Here is a 17166-nt window from a genome sequence, read left to right as displayed (position 1 = left end):
AGCGATGGCTGGTTAATACAAATTTCGCATCCATCTTACACCGACAACTGTGCTGACATAAAAGAGCCTCAGTGGTTGTTAGATCAAGGGTTTGAGTCCCCTTCCCATCGAACTAATGGCGAGAGGTTTTACTCTCCATGTAACGCAAATGCAGGGATTTGGTTAAGAATTACAAGGCTACGGAGTTTAGAGAGTCTTAAACCCAAAAAATTGGGTCAGCTATTCGGCGCTTAAGAAAAAATTTATAGTTAATTCACCCGGAGTATGCACTTGGTTCCATATCCTCGAGCGAAGAGTTCATTTCAGCATAGGAGTAAGACGTGTAAAGTCCCCGCGCTTAAAATCGAGACAACCTTTAAGGTGCGCCAAGCGCAAATAGAGAATTACTTTTCAATCACTTCGCTTTATCATCTGCTATTATACCTTTCGTTATTCCAGCTAATTGCATACATTGCAGCAAAATTTCTCAAAAAGGACAAACTATTAACTTAAATAACTCAAATTTTATATTTCTCTCTTAATGTTAAAAATGCACATGAAGATTGCTAAATTCATATTTGTCATACGATCGCCAAATAGTTATCTTGTTCAGGATTATTCACGTTCTCCTAAAAATAGTATCGTCGGATTGAATTTAATGTAGGGTTTAGTGCCACAAAAGCCAAATGAGGACATGCTGCACCAAAGAATACGGTAAAAACAGTTCAAAAGACATATTGGGTGCAACACTTAAATTGTCGTATAATTATAACTGATAAAAATGGTATAAGTTGATGAATGAAATCAGATAAAAGGTATCAATATAGTATCGTCGAATACCAAATGATGAAGGCGCGATACTAAGTGATGAAGGCGCAGCCAAGTGTCAACTTCCGGTGAACGAACTGTACTCTTGTTAATGAATTAAATAACTTAATAGCATAATGTAGAGAGTAACTATCATTCTTTTCAGAAAATTCATCTCATGATTTCCTCGTATGATAACGATGCAACAAGATAAGCTAAGAAAATTTTGCATAATATTTAGAAATTTAAATTCATTTGCTTATTAGCAAAAATCTCGCTCTCCGCTTAAAACAGCTGGTTGAGAGTTTATCGGTCGTGGTTTAGAGTGGCGATTAACATTTAGTTAATGAGAAAATCATTCAAAAGTATTAAAAACCTTTTAGTATTAGAGAGTGCGAATTCAAACAAGCTAAAATAAAAAAATAGTTCGACACAGAATATGTGAATTGCAGCAAATCCACGAAACCATTCATATAATAGTTATATTCTGAACATTTAAACAAAATAAAAACAAAGTTTTGAATGAATATACTTTAATCAATTTATATAATACATTGCAGCTCTGCTTAGTGAACAAACTTAAAACCACACAGTTATATAGGACTACTTAAATTTTTAACTTTTAGACAGAGTTTATTTTCTCTCCAATCACCTTAGCCAGTTCAGCAGGCTTGTCAGTAACAAAAATGTGTGATCCTTCCACAAATGGTACCAATTCGGCTTTTGGAAAGTGTTTCTTCATGGAGTCCTTAGCATCATTCCTGTAATAAAAAGATAGAAATAGGTCTTGTTTACTCATTCACAAAATACATTATCACAGGACTTAAAATTAGTTATTCAGAATAACTGTAGAGCTTAAGTCTTGAAGACATGCGCGTTTTTGGCATTAAATATGAAAACAAATTACTAGTAGATTTAAACTTATTATGAAACAGAACTTTAATTTTTTCTTATCTTCCCTTCAAATTTCAAATTAATTCTATTTCAAAGACAAAGGCAATAAATTAATAAATTAAAATTTTTATCCCTGATTCCCAAAATGCTGTTCCTTTCTAATAACAATTCAGCAGAACACCAAAACTGGTGATGTTCTGCTTTGAGTTTTATTCTTTCATAGCACTTTTGAATAGCTTACTGAAGCATAAAGCAAACTGTTAACGCATCCTAGTAATTTATCTAAAAGCATGCTGACAAGCTAGACTACGATTCGTATAACGTAGAGATTGATTTTTATAGAATTAAAACCATGATTATGCTCCCTTAAATTCTGATTCTGTTCAATGCGAAACTTTCAAAACCAATTTCATATTTGGAATAAAACCCATTACAAAACTATCGCACTTACACTCCATAGTGAGATTTGGTGCCATAAAGAAAATAAGTGGGTCCATCATAAACTCCCTGGTAGTCCTCTTGGTGTTTCTCAAGGTCTTCCAGAGCTTTAACAAGAGCATTTGTATTGTAGCATGCATCCCAGGCTTTTCCAGATCCCTTGTATTCAAACTTTCCTTTCAGGTAAGAAGCCTTCTCGTTATCCTCTTTCTGTAAACAAAAAATTCCAAAGACTAAAAATGACGAAAATCGTTCACTGCAAACAGATTTAGACTAAAATAGGGGGTGAAAAGATCAAAAGCTGCATACAAACACCTTACGAAAGTTGGTCTGATACAAAAATCTAGAAACAGTTGATCAAAAGCACTTTCAGATAAATATGTTAATCAGCTAAATGAAATTCATTTTAATAAAAATTGCTACGATCAATTCTATGCTAAGATTCTGTTGCTACTATCAATTTTCGTATTTTTGATCTAAACTAATATGAGACCAATAGAGTATGAATTTTAATAGATAAATTGAATATTTTTAGTCTTTCGTTAAGTTATTCTTTTTGTATTCCGCCCTGTTTTATGGTAAAGTTTTCGACTGGCAGTTGAAACGTGATTACAGTGTTCAATAGTTTTTGCCTTCTAAAGTTAAAAAGTTTAGATTTTGTAAAGAATTTGACATTTGCTTAGAAGTTGAAGTCATTTTACAAGGAACAGTTTAAAAAAGTATTCTAGCTCTTAAGATTAAGAATTTTAAATAGAAATTTAAATTAAATAATTTACACGCGTTTAACAATTTGAAAATTAAACCAGATCTAATGCGTTCTCATTTTATTGTACAATCGTTTAAAGGAAATCCGAGTCACAGAAATTTAAATATCACATCTAAATGTCCATATATTTAAGCTTTGAATCTCATAGTCCTGACATTTTAAATACTTTTAAAGGTCTAATCAATTAAATAAGTTCAGCAGAGAGAAATTTTAACTCGCTAAAAAAGCATACCACATACAAAAAAATAGAATTGATTGTTAAAGTTTAAAACGTAGTCCACGATTTCACCACTTAATTTCTCACTTTTTGCAGAGAAAACTAGTATAGAATTAAACCTACCATCCACTGTTCCAGTTTTCCATATAGACTTTCCACACTCAATTTTGTGACATCCTCTTTTGGGGTACCTTCAGGAAGTTCTTTGACGCAATTTGTCCACGTAGTCATGAACTCTTTTGTACGTTTAATCAGTTCATTAGATACTGGCTTCGCATACATTTCGACAATAAATACCATCTCAAATTTAGCAGGCTAAAAAGAAACAAAGTTCAGCATTACTACATTTAGATTTTAAATACCTTAAAATGATGTTTTGTTAGCTTGTTGCAAATAGATTTCAGGAAAATTTCGTAGTTTGACGTTTTTAAAAATGAAACTTCACTTAATATGATGTGGAATAAAGTTTACTTCCATATATCTGGTGAAAATAAACAAGTTCTACCACGTTGTCGCACTTTTAATTTAACTATTGTGATCCAACTTTGAGGATCATATGCTTAAAATTCTTAAATTTCTACAACTGCCCTTACCCTGGTTTCAGAAAGCTCTATCTCATTGTTTTTAACCCCAAAATGTCTATTTGACGAAAACACCGGATATTTCTTTCAAAATATACATTCTAGCTATACGCTAGAACATTTGCAGTCATATTGAAAGGGAAGATTTTTAAAATTCAGGTAATCTAAATTCTTAAAACTAGTTTAACCAAAGTACAGATTCTGCAAACTATGAAAGAATACTTATTCTTTGAGGAACTTTTTAGACCAATAACAAATCAAATAGGAAATTATCCTTATCGCTATCAATTAAGTTTAACTTTTAAAAACTTCACTATAAATATTAAGTTTTATATAAGGCAACACATAAGCATTTGACGCCTGCTCGAGAGCGAGCTTATAAAATTTAGACCTTTTGAGGAAAGATTGTCTATAATGCATATTCAATATTTAATGCATAAAAAGCGGTTGATAGTAAAAGCAGATTTTTGTACACAGTCTGCTTACTTTAACTTTGAGAGGCACGATTAATCTGTTTCCTTAATTTTGAAATGCTTGCTGAGTAGTTTATTTGGAAGAAAAAAACTGAGTGGCTAATATGCAAAGCGTTTATCACGTATGGCTATTATAGCAGGCATTTATTAGGTTGCAAGGATTTGCTAAAATGAGTCAATTGTATAAAAAAATTACAACCCCAACCTCTCAGACGATTGTGCATATTAATGTAACAGACCACGCTACTTTTATCACTCACCGAGATTTAATGATAAAAGCCTAGAAGTCAAAGTATATCGAATTTCAATAGTTCGAATAAAACTTCAAAATACTATTTATTACTTTCTTAGTTTTTAATATCATTGATAATCCATACTAGTCTTTTACGTTTAGAAACTTAAATATTTCGAAGCAGTACTTGGTGCAAGTATTGAAAACTCTTGTTAAAAGCTAAATTTTGGGGTTTTAAACCTAGCGATTCTATAAATCTCTCGGCTTACCAAAACGGCAATTTGAACATATTCAAAGACATTTTTAAATGAAATCTGAAAATTTACTCATCTGGAAAAATAAGCACTTTTTAAACTATACACTTTAATTGAGAAGGCTATTTCCGGCAAATATCAGGATCAGATTTTAAGTAATGCGAAGAGTATGTATTTGTATTTGCTTCAGTACCATAAACATTGCACATTCATAATGGGAAGAACTAGTTTAAATTTTACTAGAATAGTCACTGGATCAAAACCAGATTTGCTGCTCATAATATTTAAATATTCAAATACAAATCGCAGTACAAAAGAGTAAGGGCAAAGCTTTGAACTCATTCGCCTCAAAGACTGTTACAAATAGAATACAGATCACTGGGCCATGTTTAAACTGCATTAAATATTCCAAATAGGAACTCTAAACATTTTGGAATAAGAATTACAACAATTAAGATCTAATAATTAAATAGCCAACTATTAATTTATATGCCAATAATGTAACAGGAATCTAGTGAAAAGTTAAATCGCTCGTGCAAGACTCAAAAAGTTAATGTCTGCCACGTCCAAGGAATATAAATTATATAAAATGATTAAATATACCTCTTTTAGAGCAGCTCTAATGGCAGTTATTCCACCCATATCATGACCTACTAAAATAAACTGTTCCGGATGTTCTGGCATTTCAGTTTTAATTTGATCCATCAATAGAAAGAGGTCGTCAACATTAAAGCTGAAACTGAAATCAGACTCGTCGGCATGTGTTGTCTCACCATGATTCCTGGCATCATAAGTATAAACCTGAAAGGCAGAACATAAACTAAGTCTTATCAAGTAGTATCTCTACAGAAATTTATCTGCTTTCCGAATTATTAGCAAAATTAGGAAATAACACAAGCTCTAAAAGTAGTGTGCTTTTATATAAAATTTCGCATTCTAAAACTAAAATTTTCGTTCAATTACACAGTAAAAATCTTGGATAACAGCCAGATAGCAAAATTATAATTCAGAAGTGCTATTCTAGCAGAAAAGTAAAAAACAATTAAGATGTGTGTTAGCAAGACAGCAGTTAATCAGGGAACACACTGCCTGCCAACACAGAGGAGCCTTTCTGTCTTCAGTGGTACTACCAAAAACTAAAGGCTCCTGCGTGCTGGCAGTCAGTGTGTCCCCTGATGAAGTGCTGTATTGCTGTGCACATATCTTTAAAAAAAATTTTGTCTTCTGCTAGAATTTTTCTGACTTCTAAATTAAAATGAAACAAATTTGGTTTAAGTTGCTTCAAGAGCTTTTCCGTAAATCCACAAAGTGAATTTATTATTCTAATTGTTATTTACTTATTGTCTTTTCCTGAATTCGCCTAAATCAGTTTCATCCTGTAATCAAAATTATAATTTAATAACTCTGCTGTTAAACAAGAGATCAATTAAAAACCTAATCTGTATTATGTTAATGGAGCCTTATAATTCAATATGAAGCATTTTAATAGTTATGAATTTCGAAAATTTTCGGCAAACTATTCAAAATTCTAAAAGACGTTGATTAATTTCAGAAAATACATTCATTAAAATATTAAATGCAAAACTATTTTTCAAGAGATATCAATTAGGACTTCTAATGTGTAAGACTTCATTAATAGAATAGTATTTCCGATTTCATTTTGATACAGTCTTTCATCTTCATTAAAGCAGGTCATATAATACATTTTAGCCTGTAGTGTTTTTGGAGAACTGATCTAATGCTTTAAATTAGAAATTATGAAGCACGAAAAATTAAAACAGAAATTTAAGGACCAGAAAAATGTGTTGATTAAATTTACTTTGTGAGTTAATACAATGCCTTTTGTATCAGAAAATATAATTTTTATACTTAAATTTGTTCTTAGATATTCAGGGAGATTACAGAAGTAAAGTAATCGTATCTTAAAATTAGTGATCTATGTATCTAAACTGCTACAGGAGTAGCTGTATTTTAAATCTATGAGGAATAAATAGTTCCTTAGGACTACTTAATATGATTGATATTTAACATTCAAATGCCCAAAAATATAGTTTTCGTTACCAATTGATTTAAGGAACTTTTTAGCTATATTAAGTGTATGTAAACAGCAAAGTTTGTGAACGATAATTTTTGATTACAGCCTATAGTTAATTATAGAATGTAATGATAACATCTAGTAACTGCAATTTCCTTTTATAATTAATCATAGTTTCATAAAGATAAACAACCTATTGAAGCAATCCTAAATTTTGTTACTCTGTTAAGTAATGTAACAGATACCTAAACTGAAAGTTTCGACACTAAACTATTTAACATTAAACCACAATCAAAAATTAGTAAAGCAACGTAAACGTTTGCGTTGAGAACAGCTTTGGAAAAAATTCGATCAAGAGTTTACATATTCGAAAGTTACTCAAATATAATTTACACACCGGTTTAGACAATCTTTACGATAAAACTCTAAGAATTTATATTCAAACCAATTACTTTCGTAATTTTTATATTTTAGTAACAGCGTACCACTATAAGTTGGAACTAGATCTTCAAAAGAAATTTAAAACATAAGCAAGAAAATCTTATCTATTTATGAATATTCAAATTTAAACAAATCGAAATTTGCTTTGTTACAGATACCACGCATGGCAAATTGTTTGGCTGTTATAATTCCTGATAACAAATATCAACGGTTAATATTTACGGTTCAAAGCACACTACATTCAGTTAATTTTTAATAGCTAACAAAATATAATATGTATATTAACAAGAAATTTCTATCTGTTAGTTTATTCATTTATGGCGAATATCTGGTTCTCACAATCATTAATTTGATCTTTCATGCAATACTTTCATAGATCTACATAGCATTAAAGACTGCAAACAACTAAAATTTGTTACTTACTCGTCTTCCTGTGTTATTTGCCACAGTTTGAGGAACATCACCCCATATTTTCTTTGAGCAAAGCATTGCATGCAGGAAAATTATAGGATTCTTCTTATCTTTTACTTCACCAGTTGGATCAACATGTTCGAAGCTTATTGAGACTGTCTTAGATCTACGGAAGTTTGAAACATTTAAATTATGAGCACAAAGAATCAAGATTCTCCATAAGTTTCAATATATAAACTAAAATTATTCAGGATATTCTAAACGAGATTTTTATTAGGAGCAAATAAAATGAATATTGAAGAAAATCAGGTGAAGCAGTCAGACTTAAACTGCTCATCGTATTAATAGCTAAAGGCTTAACATTAACACATTAGAATGAAGAATCAATTAACATTAGAAACAGAACATTATTGTATACCTAAAAAGATAGCCGAAGCCCAGTCTGGCCGTTCACAGATTATGTAGATCAATTAAGCAATGAAAATAGAATTCTTAAATTATAACCTTAGAATATCTTAATTTTACAAATACATAGATTTAATGGAATTTATGGTATTTTACTAGATTTAGTTAAAATATTTAAACGGAACACTGATTTTTCAATTATACGCATACATTGGTTAAAATAGTTTAGTTGCCTTCTCTAAAAATAAGGCTTAGATATAAAATAATCTTGTTTAATGAAACTGGGGTACCTTCCATACACCAAAGTGTATACAATACCCAAACCTATCTAGGGTTGAGGAATAGATACCAAACTGCCCAAGGAGCCGCTCTGGCCTCTCCCAGCATTTTAGGTATAAAGTTATATATATACGAGTTTCTATAAGACAAACACTAGATTGATTACATAAGCACTTAAATTGGAACAAATTATGAAAAGAGATAATTACTTTATTAAGTTATTTTTCGAATTACAAAGCAACTAGAAGTGAGAGGGGCAAAGTCTTAAGGTGCATTTGTATACCGACACTCAAGAAATTCTCCCCAAGCAATAAAAGCTGGTACAAAATTCAGGTTGACTATAGTTTCCCGGATATTTGAAATCCGTATTCATTAAAAATCCTCTTAAAAGAAATGAATAGTATGAAGTATACAAGTCGTACTTCAGAATGTTTCAAATACGCCGAAAACCGAAATCTCCATTATAGAAAAAACATTACAATATTTAAGACTAAAAGGTTTGCTGAAACAGACTGGTCAGTCTAATTTATCCTTATAGCAAACTCAATCTACAGATCCCAAGTAACTGCAGCCCTATACAGCAATGCTTAAGTCAGTGTTACCTGGTTTTCTAACCATACCATGCACACAGATGGGCAGTCTAATCACAAACTGCAAATTATGTTTCATACCTCAAGATTAAGACCTAGATTACGATCATAATGCAAAATGTTGTTCGCAATGAAGAAACTTAATATTCATTTGTGTGTTCTTAACTGTCAACTTACTTAAGCATGGACGAGAGGGTTGGTTTAAGCTGTTGGTTAAGTTGGCCAGCTGAAGTATTCAACAAATTTGTTAAACCCAATTGTCCTGCTGCTCTTGACATAAGCTATTTTTAATGATCGATCGAATTATTAGTGTTAAGAAACTTGTTAAAATCTTTATACAAAAAAATTATGACTTGGAGCAATTACATTAAGCTGAGTATTTAATCAGCACTAAAAATAATTTCAAGGACTTAAGAAAGCGTTAGCACCAAGCACATCTTTAAAAAAGAAAACAAATTCAAATTGTCATTATATTTGCTAGCCCAACTGCAAGTGTACCTCAATGAAGCAAACTTCAATACATAGAAATTACAATCACAAGTTACTTCAAAACCACTCACCATAAATTAGAATTAAACTTTAAAAAACTTTTCAAAAAGATCGAACTCAAAATTGTCTCTACAAAAAAAACATTACGCTAAAAAGCCTTTAATATGAGTTAAGAGTTCTTTTTGCATTATGAACGATTTAAAAAAATTAGAACAAAAATGGTATCCAAGTATTGAAAATAAAGACTTTAAAATAAAAGTCTCCACGACTACATAAACTATTCAAGAGAAAATATTATTTTTTAAATTTCTGAAGCGACAAAGAACTTAAATTTAAAATCCATTAAAATTTCTCAAAAATATAAAACCAGTCTCTTTAAAACAACAGTAAGTACAAACATTAATGAAAATTCAAATAATTCAAGAAAAATTGAAACAAAAATATTGATTCCTACCCTTCCATTATTAAAAAGCTTTCCCGTCAACTGAGTACAGCTACAATCACAATAGAATTCTTAAACTGCAATTATTTTTCTCATAAGCTGGTTTTTATAATAAAGAGAGACAGAAAACAACGATCTATATCCAGTGACAGTTGCAGTATTCTAGCACAGAAATCGAGTTAAAGTTGGAGTTAAAATATGCGTGTGTCAGGGGGTAGCTATGAGACTGAGATATCGGACTGTGACACAAAATGTCAGGAGTTCAAGCTTCGAAGTCTCTAAAGAATCCCATGCTAAAGTTTAGATGATAAAAAAATAAAATATATAATTTTCGCTATTAGCGATACTGAAAAGATCTTGACGAATAGTAATCAGTTTGATGAAAATGGAATTGCAAAAGTAACAGTAATACTATTTGGTACTCACTTTTATTTTCTCAATGAATAGTGATAACAAAAGAAAGTTTTTTAGTAAAAACTTCGTTTTAATCATTGAGTAGATTGAGTGGTCTCGCTGAACCAACAAAGGCTCTACAGTGTAAAAAAAAGTTGGTTCAAGTTCGCCATAATCCTGAATGTATGTTTGTGAATGTATGCTGTATTGTTTTAATGTATGCTGTATTGTTTTAATCTTGACAAGGGGGGTTAGGAATTTGATGACGCGACCCAGGCCCTATGCACTATAGTCTAGTCGATGAGCAGAGGAGGCACAGAAGCCCCAGTCAAAAACCGGAGGCGGAAGCGCCAAACCTGCTGCAGACTCCAGGACCAACTGGACCGACAGCAGTCACCCTGCTAAAATCGCCCTCCGACTGGAAGGCAAGCAAACCTCTTGCCAAAACCAGAACACTTTAATGAAAAATCTTTTACAAAATTTGAACAAAACACAATAAAGCAGTAATACAGGGCGAAGGTCACCTGCTGACTGCTTTGCGGCTACAGAAAGGAGTGGAGGTCTCATGATTTCTTACAGGCACTTTGGTTCAAAGTCTCTTGTGATCTCTTTGCTAGGCTTAGTCCTAGTAATTGCTCTTGTGCTGGATACTTCTTACGGCTCTCTTATGAGACACACAGAATTTGCCTATGGCGCTATGGTTGATTTTTAGGTTTGAGCCAAACCGTTGGTTGGCTTCGTAGCAATTAATGCATTTACTTTTCCCCTGACAGTCCGCTCGGCGTTCTGTGCCGTCGCAGTTTGAGCAGGTCTCAGGATTGTCACAATCTCTGGCCATGTGACCGAGACGATTGCACTTATAGCACATGAGCGGGCGTAGGTATTCGCTGTATTTGTAGCTCTTCCAACCGATTGATACGGCGTCACGTCTCATGATGCCTTTGAAGCTCTTCGGCTCAAGTGTCACGACCCAGTGCTGTCCTCCTTTGGTTTTAACTGTAAATGAGACCTCAAAATTTCCCTCTTTAAAGAGGTCGTTGCACTCCCTGAGTTGTTTGGTGAGTCCTTCCTTGGTTAAAGACTCAGGTAAGCCAAGAATAATGATTTTAGGTTTCTTTCTAAGCGACACTTCGACTTTTAGTTTCTTACTCAGGCCTTTTTCTTTTATCTGCTCTTTTAGCAGTGCTAAATCTTGCTTGCTGTCGAGTGCAACAAGCACTTTTCCCGCTCGGGTAGTTCTTAGCTCTTTCACTCTGATTTCAGTCTCAGCCAAATCGATGTTCTCTTTGATGGTTCACTCAATCTCCTCAGGAGGCGCCTTCTCCCTTGAGTCAATCATTAGGGCATGTTTTTTAGACTTTTTGGATCGCCAAGTCTCACGGCCGACTCTAAGTGCTTCGGCATAGGATTTTGGGCCCTTGTTTTCTTCTTAATCATAAGTTTCAAAGTTCTTTTGGGTTGCCGACCCCTGGTGAAGGACAAAAGCACGTTCTGCTCCGTTATGATACGTGAGAATTCGGATGCCACCTGTGGGAATTCCGCAACCGCTGGAGCATTCAGCGTCTTCCCCTGATGCTTTTTCAATAATCTATTCATTCTCTCAAGCGAGATCTGTGATTCAGCCGCCCATTCTTGTTGACTAACCTCAAAAGAGTCATCAAAGCCTATAAGCTCCCAGTCCTCCTCTTCACTCTCTGACATGTTTGACTTCGCTTTTGCCCTTTAATGCTTTATGCGTCTTCGTCGGTCGACCCCTCTGCCTACGTTTGCCGTCAAAAGACGTTCCTCCCCCGAACCAGGAAGGGGTGTAGGACAGGTGTTATTGCTGTAAAGACGTTACTTGACCGATTCTTAAGATTTCGCACGAGAAATAGCCTCTAGGACTTGTTCCTACGTGAGTATTCAATTTAGAAATACTTTTTAAGCTGCTTCGACCTCGGGGGTTGACAAGGGTTAGTAAGACGTATTTATAATGAACATAAACTCCTGCATATTTATACTAAAAAGTATTTTAAAAAAAACATTGAGTATTGGGATAATGGCAATAAAGTGATGTATGGCACCCAGTGTAGAAAAATGATTGTATCAGGTCATAATCAAATAGATTATAATGAAATATAACACAATAGTATGGGAAATAATATGTATACTAATATAGAATAATATGTATTCTATAACAGAAAATAATATGTATACTTCTAGCTTTTATCAGAAATATAAGGTATAAATATTCTTATAAAAGCTTGCGTATTCAAAGAACGACTTATAATGTAAGAGTCGATATTATACATTTGAGAAGAAGAGCACAAATTCCATACATGGTTACAGAAGAATTCGAACCTACTACCTCTTATCTTCAAAGAGTTTTAACGGAGCCCCATTAGTTGTAGAGAAAATATATGTTGTTGTTATTGTCTGACAACACTAGGATAAACCAAGCTCAACAGCCATCTTTCTTTTTTGAGAATTAAGGGAAGAGGGTTCGCTTTTTGTTTGACAAGAAAGCACTGCAATTTTGAAAGTACGGCTTAGCTCTAAACCCAGCTTATAGATTGCAGTACCACTCATTTGTGAGGCCATTTTGTTTAGATATGAATCTGGAGAAGAAGGCGAGGTATTGTCCTTTCCACCAAACGTTCCAAAGTTTGCAGGTAGCGGGCTCGTGTCATCCTATTACTTTGGAATGTATCTTTGTGCTGCCTTCTCTAATGTGTGCTGTTTTATTTACAACTTGACTATAGTTAATAAGCTAATCTTTCTATCGTGTACAAGATGGTGAATATGGATGTATCGCAATCAATAAATGAAACCATTCAAGTTAACTATTGTGAAGATTTGGATAGTTTGTTCCGGGAATCAACTATCGCCCTTCTCTTTAGTCCGAGACCTAAAGTGACTCCAAGGAGGAAATAAAATTATTCCTTCTTGAATTGATCAGCCAACAAAGTTCGGCAACACATCACCCCATCAGATTCCAGTTTTCTCGGATCAACTGGCATCAACATTGCACAGATGTAAAGCAATTATGATAAAATCGCGATCATTAATGATGAAGATGCATAAGCAATACGAAAGTGATAATATAACAATTATCAATACCATCTTAAAAAGAATCGTAGATATTTTACATAACGATAATTATTGAATATTATACTTTTATGAACGTCGATAAGTCTTATTTGGGAAACGAAAATATTGATGAATATTAAAATGCAAATTGGTTAGATTGAAAAAATATCGCATGTATTATTAAACATAGTTGACATCAAATTGCTCTAATAAAATTCGACTCTTAATAATGACCAATGCTAGTCTTTGTGATAAATCGTTAAAGCAGCCCCCGACGCATGATCGTTATGACCGATAAGCTTTTTTTTTCAAAATCGGTTTTCCATATTTAATTTTAAAGAAAGTCTTAAACAAAGAAAAGATCTCAGACCTTTTATTAAGTACTGTCGCTATCTAAGGGAGAGGTGATAGGAAACTGATTTGTGAGGAAAACTAACCCAGTTTTTTGGCGTTCATGTTTATATACAAATTTTTGGTACTCAACTATTTGATTTAAAAAAATTGAAGAATTTTACTAAGGAGTTTTCTGCTTTAAAAGTTGATCTTTTGATATCCTATGAAAAATTTATTTAAAAAAATTAACGCTTAAGTATTAAAATTAAATTCTACGCAAAAAAGTCTTTAACTACAAAATAAAGTTTTGAAGATGATCATTTATATTAATGAGGATATAGAATCTCCTAATTTAATTTTTCATCATATAGATTAAATTTCGACGAAATTTTGCTTTGATTTTAGATTATAAAATAAAATACATAGAGAGATCTTTTTAGAGAATTTTTAAATGTTTTTTTTTTTGTTTTTTTTTAAGTTTTATTTATAGTATTTTTTTTTTGTTATTTTTTTCATTACATTACATTCCAAAACCAATCTTTTACACAGCCTCAACTTTTAATAATTCTGAACTTGATTTATTATAATATTCAAATAGTTTAAGTCGAATGTTTTGTTTTTCTGCTAAAATGAAGTCAAATGAATATTTAATAATCTTGAATAAGTCGAATATTACTGAATGTTGAATAAGTAGAGATGAATATCTAGCCAAACATACATTATTCAAATGTTCATTCTATCAACAGATCTCCAACTGGATAGTGTTGAGAATGACAATAGATAGGGAGAGAAAATTTAGCATTATGTACTAAATTCATTGAAGTTTGTCCACCCTTTCAAAACTGTCCCATATATTTGACTAAACACAACATTTGCATTAATATTTCACTCTGCAAATACATAAGCTTCCATATTTTGTAAACTTAGTAATTACATTTGATTCAAAGCATAGAAGAGCTCAACTGGAAGGTTTCACACCTTACACTGAAAAACATCCATATCAATTATAAAGTATATTAAGCAAATTTAGAAGGTCTGGGTTATTATGCAGAAGCAAGACTGCATAGTTTATTTTACGTGGCGCAAATTTTAACAAATATTTGCGAATTTTGCTTCTGCGGATAACATGAAACCGTAATGAATCTTTATTTTCAGACTCCAAGCATTCTCAATTGAAAAGTAATGAAAGCTTGCAATATATATTTTCAGAATTCTAGCTGAGGCGGCCAGATGATCGAGCGGTTAGCGTGCCTGACTGTGAAGCCAATGGCTGCGAGTTCAAATCCCACTCAGGCCATGGATGTTTCTGTGTGTTGTTCTCTATTGTGTGAGTGTGGTCCCCCCTGTAAACGGGTATCTGTTGCAATGTGGCTTGGGTAATGTTGATCGTCTCAGTAACTTCAGTTTATAGGTGCCCTCTGGGTAACGTTAAATGTGTAACACTTTCGGCATCTTCCTAGGCGAAGAACTTAAAAGTTCAGTGCCTGCCATTAGAAAAACAAGAATTATAGCTTAAAAACTATGCACATTAATTGAAATCAAAAGTAAATTTAACCAAAAACGCGCCATCGTGTTCTATCGAATCTCTAATAAGAAAAATTAGGGGGAAGTAAAGCGAAGCTAGCTTAAAGACCCTTAAAAAGTTGGAAGTGTTTTTAATAATCACATTTCATAAAAAAAAACTCAGACATAAAAAAACGTTTTTTATTTGCAGTCTCAGTTTTCTCACTAGTGATTCTTGAGTTAGCGTATTCTTTGGTTAACTATAATCCCCGAACCCGCATACTGTGTTTTCATTATTGAAGCGGTTTCTGAACACTTTAGAATCCTCTAAAAACTAATCAGAAAACGTTAAGCTCTAACATATAATTAAAATTTCTTTAAAGATAATTGAAAATTAAGTCCCGCAGTGGACTGATCGTTAAGACACGGTTCCCAGCAGATCACCGAAGTCAAGCATCACTGGCTACGGTCAGTGTGCGGGTGGGTGACCACTTGGATCAGTCTGCGTAGGGACCGAGGGTGTGCGGTATTGGTCCTCGTTAAACTGTGCTACCGTAAAGTGCTCGACTTCGCGCGCAGGTCGTCGGGCTACCGAAGCGGGGGTGCCATCCCTTCCGCAGAGGATCAAAATTGTGATGGCATGTCTTCGGATCATCCTCCGGGATGTTTCCCAGACCGTCGCCAATAGCCCATTGTGCTGCTCTAGTGCGACGTAAAGTAACAACAACAACAACAATTGAAAATTAATTTATTAATTCAAACCAGCATATAAAATGTCTCTGAAGTGTGTTCTAATGCTTTTAAATATTAGACGAAACGTTAAAGTGAAAAAATTTTAACATTTGCTTACAGATGCTTAAAAATCCCGGAAAGCAGTAAGCGTATAGAATTTTTTTTTTTAAATTCATGACAGTCATAAATTTTAACATAGTATTCCTACATAATATAGTATATCAATTGATAGTTGAATTTCGAGTTTTAGATAAGATTTATTTAAAAAGATTGTAATAAATTGTATAACATTGCTTTTTTTAAAAATGTTTTGTAATGAAAGTTTCTTGACGAGCAACAATATCTCAAAACCTTTATCATTCAAATTTTAATCTATATTTTATGCTTTAGAATATTACTAAAAAATTCATTAAAAACGTTTTAATTTTATGCTAAAAATACTTTACCTACTTTAAATAGTGTTCATATTTATGTTTTACATTCCAAATTGCTCATTTATATGATAGTTGCAACTTTCATTTAGTCTTCTAGTTTCAAGTCAAGTGTTGTGTAAGGAAGCATGTCTATGAAACGCACGTTACAAATCATTGTACTGAACAGTAACAAAACTATACGAAACTTCTTTAATTGTCAAAATTTCTCCTGTCAAAAACTTAGCAAAAAACTTACATAGCGCAAGGGGGTAAAATTCTTCGAAAATTCATAACTAAATACATACAAAAAAACAGCGATATACAGAGTTTGTTATCACGTTTTGTTTAAATTTTATCTGCAAGCCATGTGCATCACTTTGAATTTTTAATTTTGCAGCCAGACATTACTTTTATGATAGTTATTTACAATAAGGTTTTCAGACAATATTAAACCAGGGATAAAGGCCTGGAAAATACAATTTTTATCACTGAAAAAGACATTTACAAACAGTGAATTTTATTTATTTTCGTTTGTATCCACAGAAAATACCAAGTTTTGACCACAATAGTAAAGGAAACTACTAAAGCATTTATTTGTTCATTGTTCTAGTCCATGATCAATATTAAAGCTAGAAAGCTCCTTGAATGGATAATTAGAATAGTGGACAATTTATCAAGTTTTCAAAATTGTTAACATTTACAATTTGTAGGCTTTATCATCTTGTTTATTTAGAATTGTATATCTACAAGATTCAACGATATCTAGTTTATTTATTTTGCTATATCTTGTTCACGCCGCTCTAAATTTTACAACCAAGACATCATACATCATATAGAAATTTGAAACACTGAAACTAGTTCACTTAAGCTTGTTTAGGGCATGCTAGACAAGCTTAATTTAGAGAATGTTCAATAAAATTAAGTTTTTAAAAATGAATAATTACAAAATACTTATTCTGAATCTAACAATTCGCTTACTGCCTTATAAAT

At 32.6% G+C, this 17166-nt stretch overlaps 1 protein-coding gene across 2 annotated transcripts in view; it reads right to left on the bottom strand.

Annotated features, from left to right (window-relative positions):
• Positions 1 to 1302: 1302 nt before the first annotated feature.
• The window catches only part of LOC122268218 (sn-1-specific diacylglycerol lipase ABHD11), a 29767-nt gene continuing 13903 nt past the window's right edge, over positions 1303 to 17166 (bottom strand). Inside the window, exons 1-6 of one of the 2 annotated variants that reach the window (XM_016053141.3) lie at positions 9746 to 10008; positions 7541 to 7694; positions 5245 to 5442; positions 3225 to 3416; positions 2132 to 2328; positions 1303 to 1547 (exon numbers count right to left, since the gene is read on the bottom strand). In XM_016053141.3, the coding sequence (XP_015908627.2) occupies positions 1409 to 1547; positions 2132 to 2328; positions 3225 to 3416; positions 5245 to 5442; positions 7541 to 7694; positions 9746 to 9753 (888 nt within the window). In that variant the 5' untranslated portion in view covers positions 9754 to 10008 and the 3' untranslated portion in view covers positions 1303 to 1408. Of the gene's footprint in view, positions 1548 to 2131; positions 2329 to 3224; positions 3417 to 5244; positions 5443 to 7540; positions 7695 to 9745; positions 10009 to 17166 lie in introns of those variants that run through there. The other variant, XM_071181261.1, reaches the window with a different exon arrangement.

The sequence above is a fragment of the Parasteatoda tepidariorum genome, chromosome 5, assembly GCF_043381705.1.
Source record: "Parasteatoda tepidariorum isolate YZ-2023 chromosome 5, CAS_Ptep_4.0, whole genome shotgun sequence".
Taxonomy (NCBI): Eukaryota; Metazoa; Arthropoda; class Arachnida; order Araneae; family Theridiidae; genus Parasteatoda; species Parasteatoda tepidariorum.
Note: the sequence above shows the minus strand (reverse complement) of the source record. Positions and strands in the feature narration are given on the sequence as shown.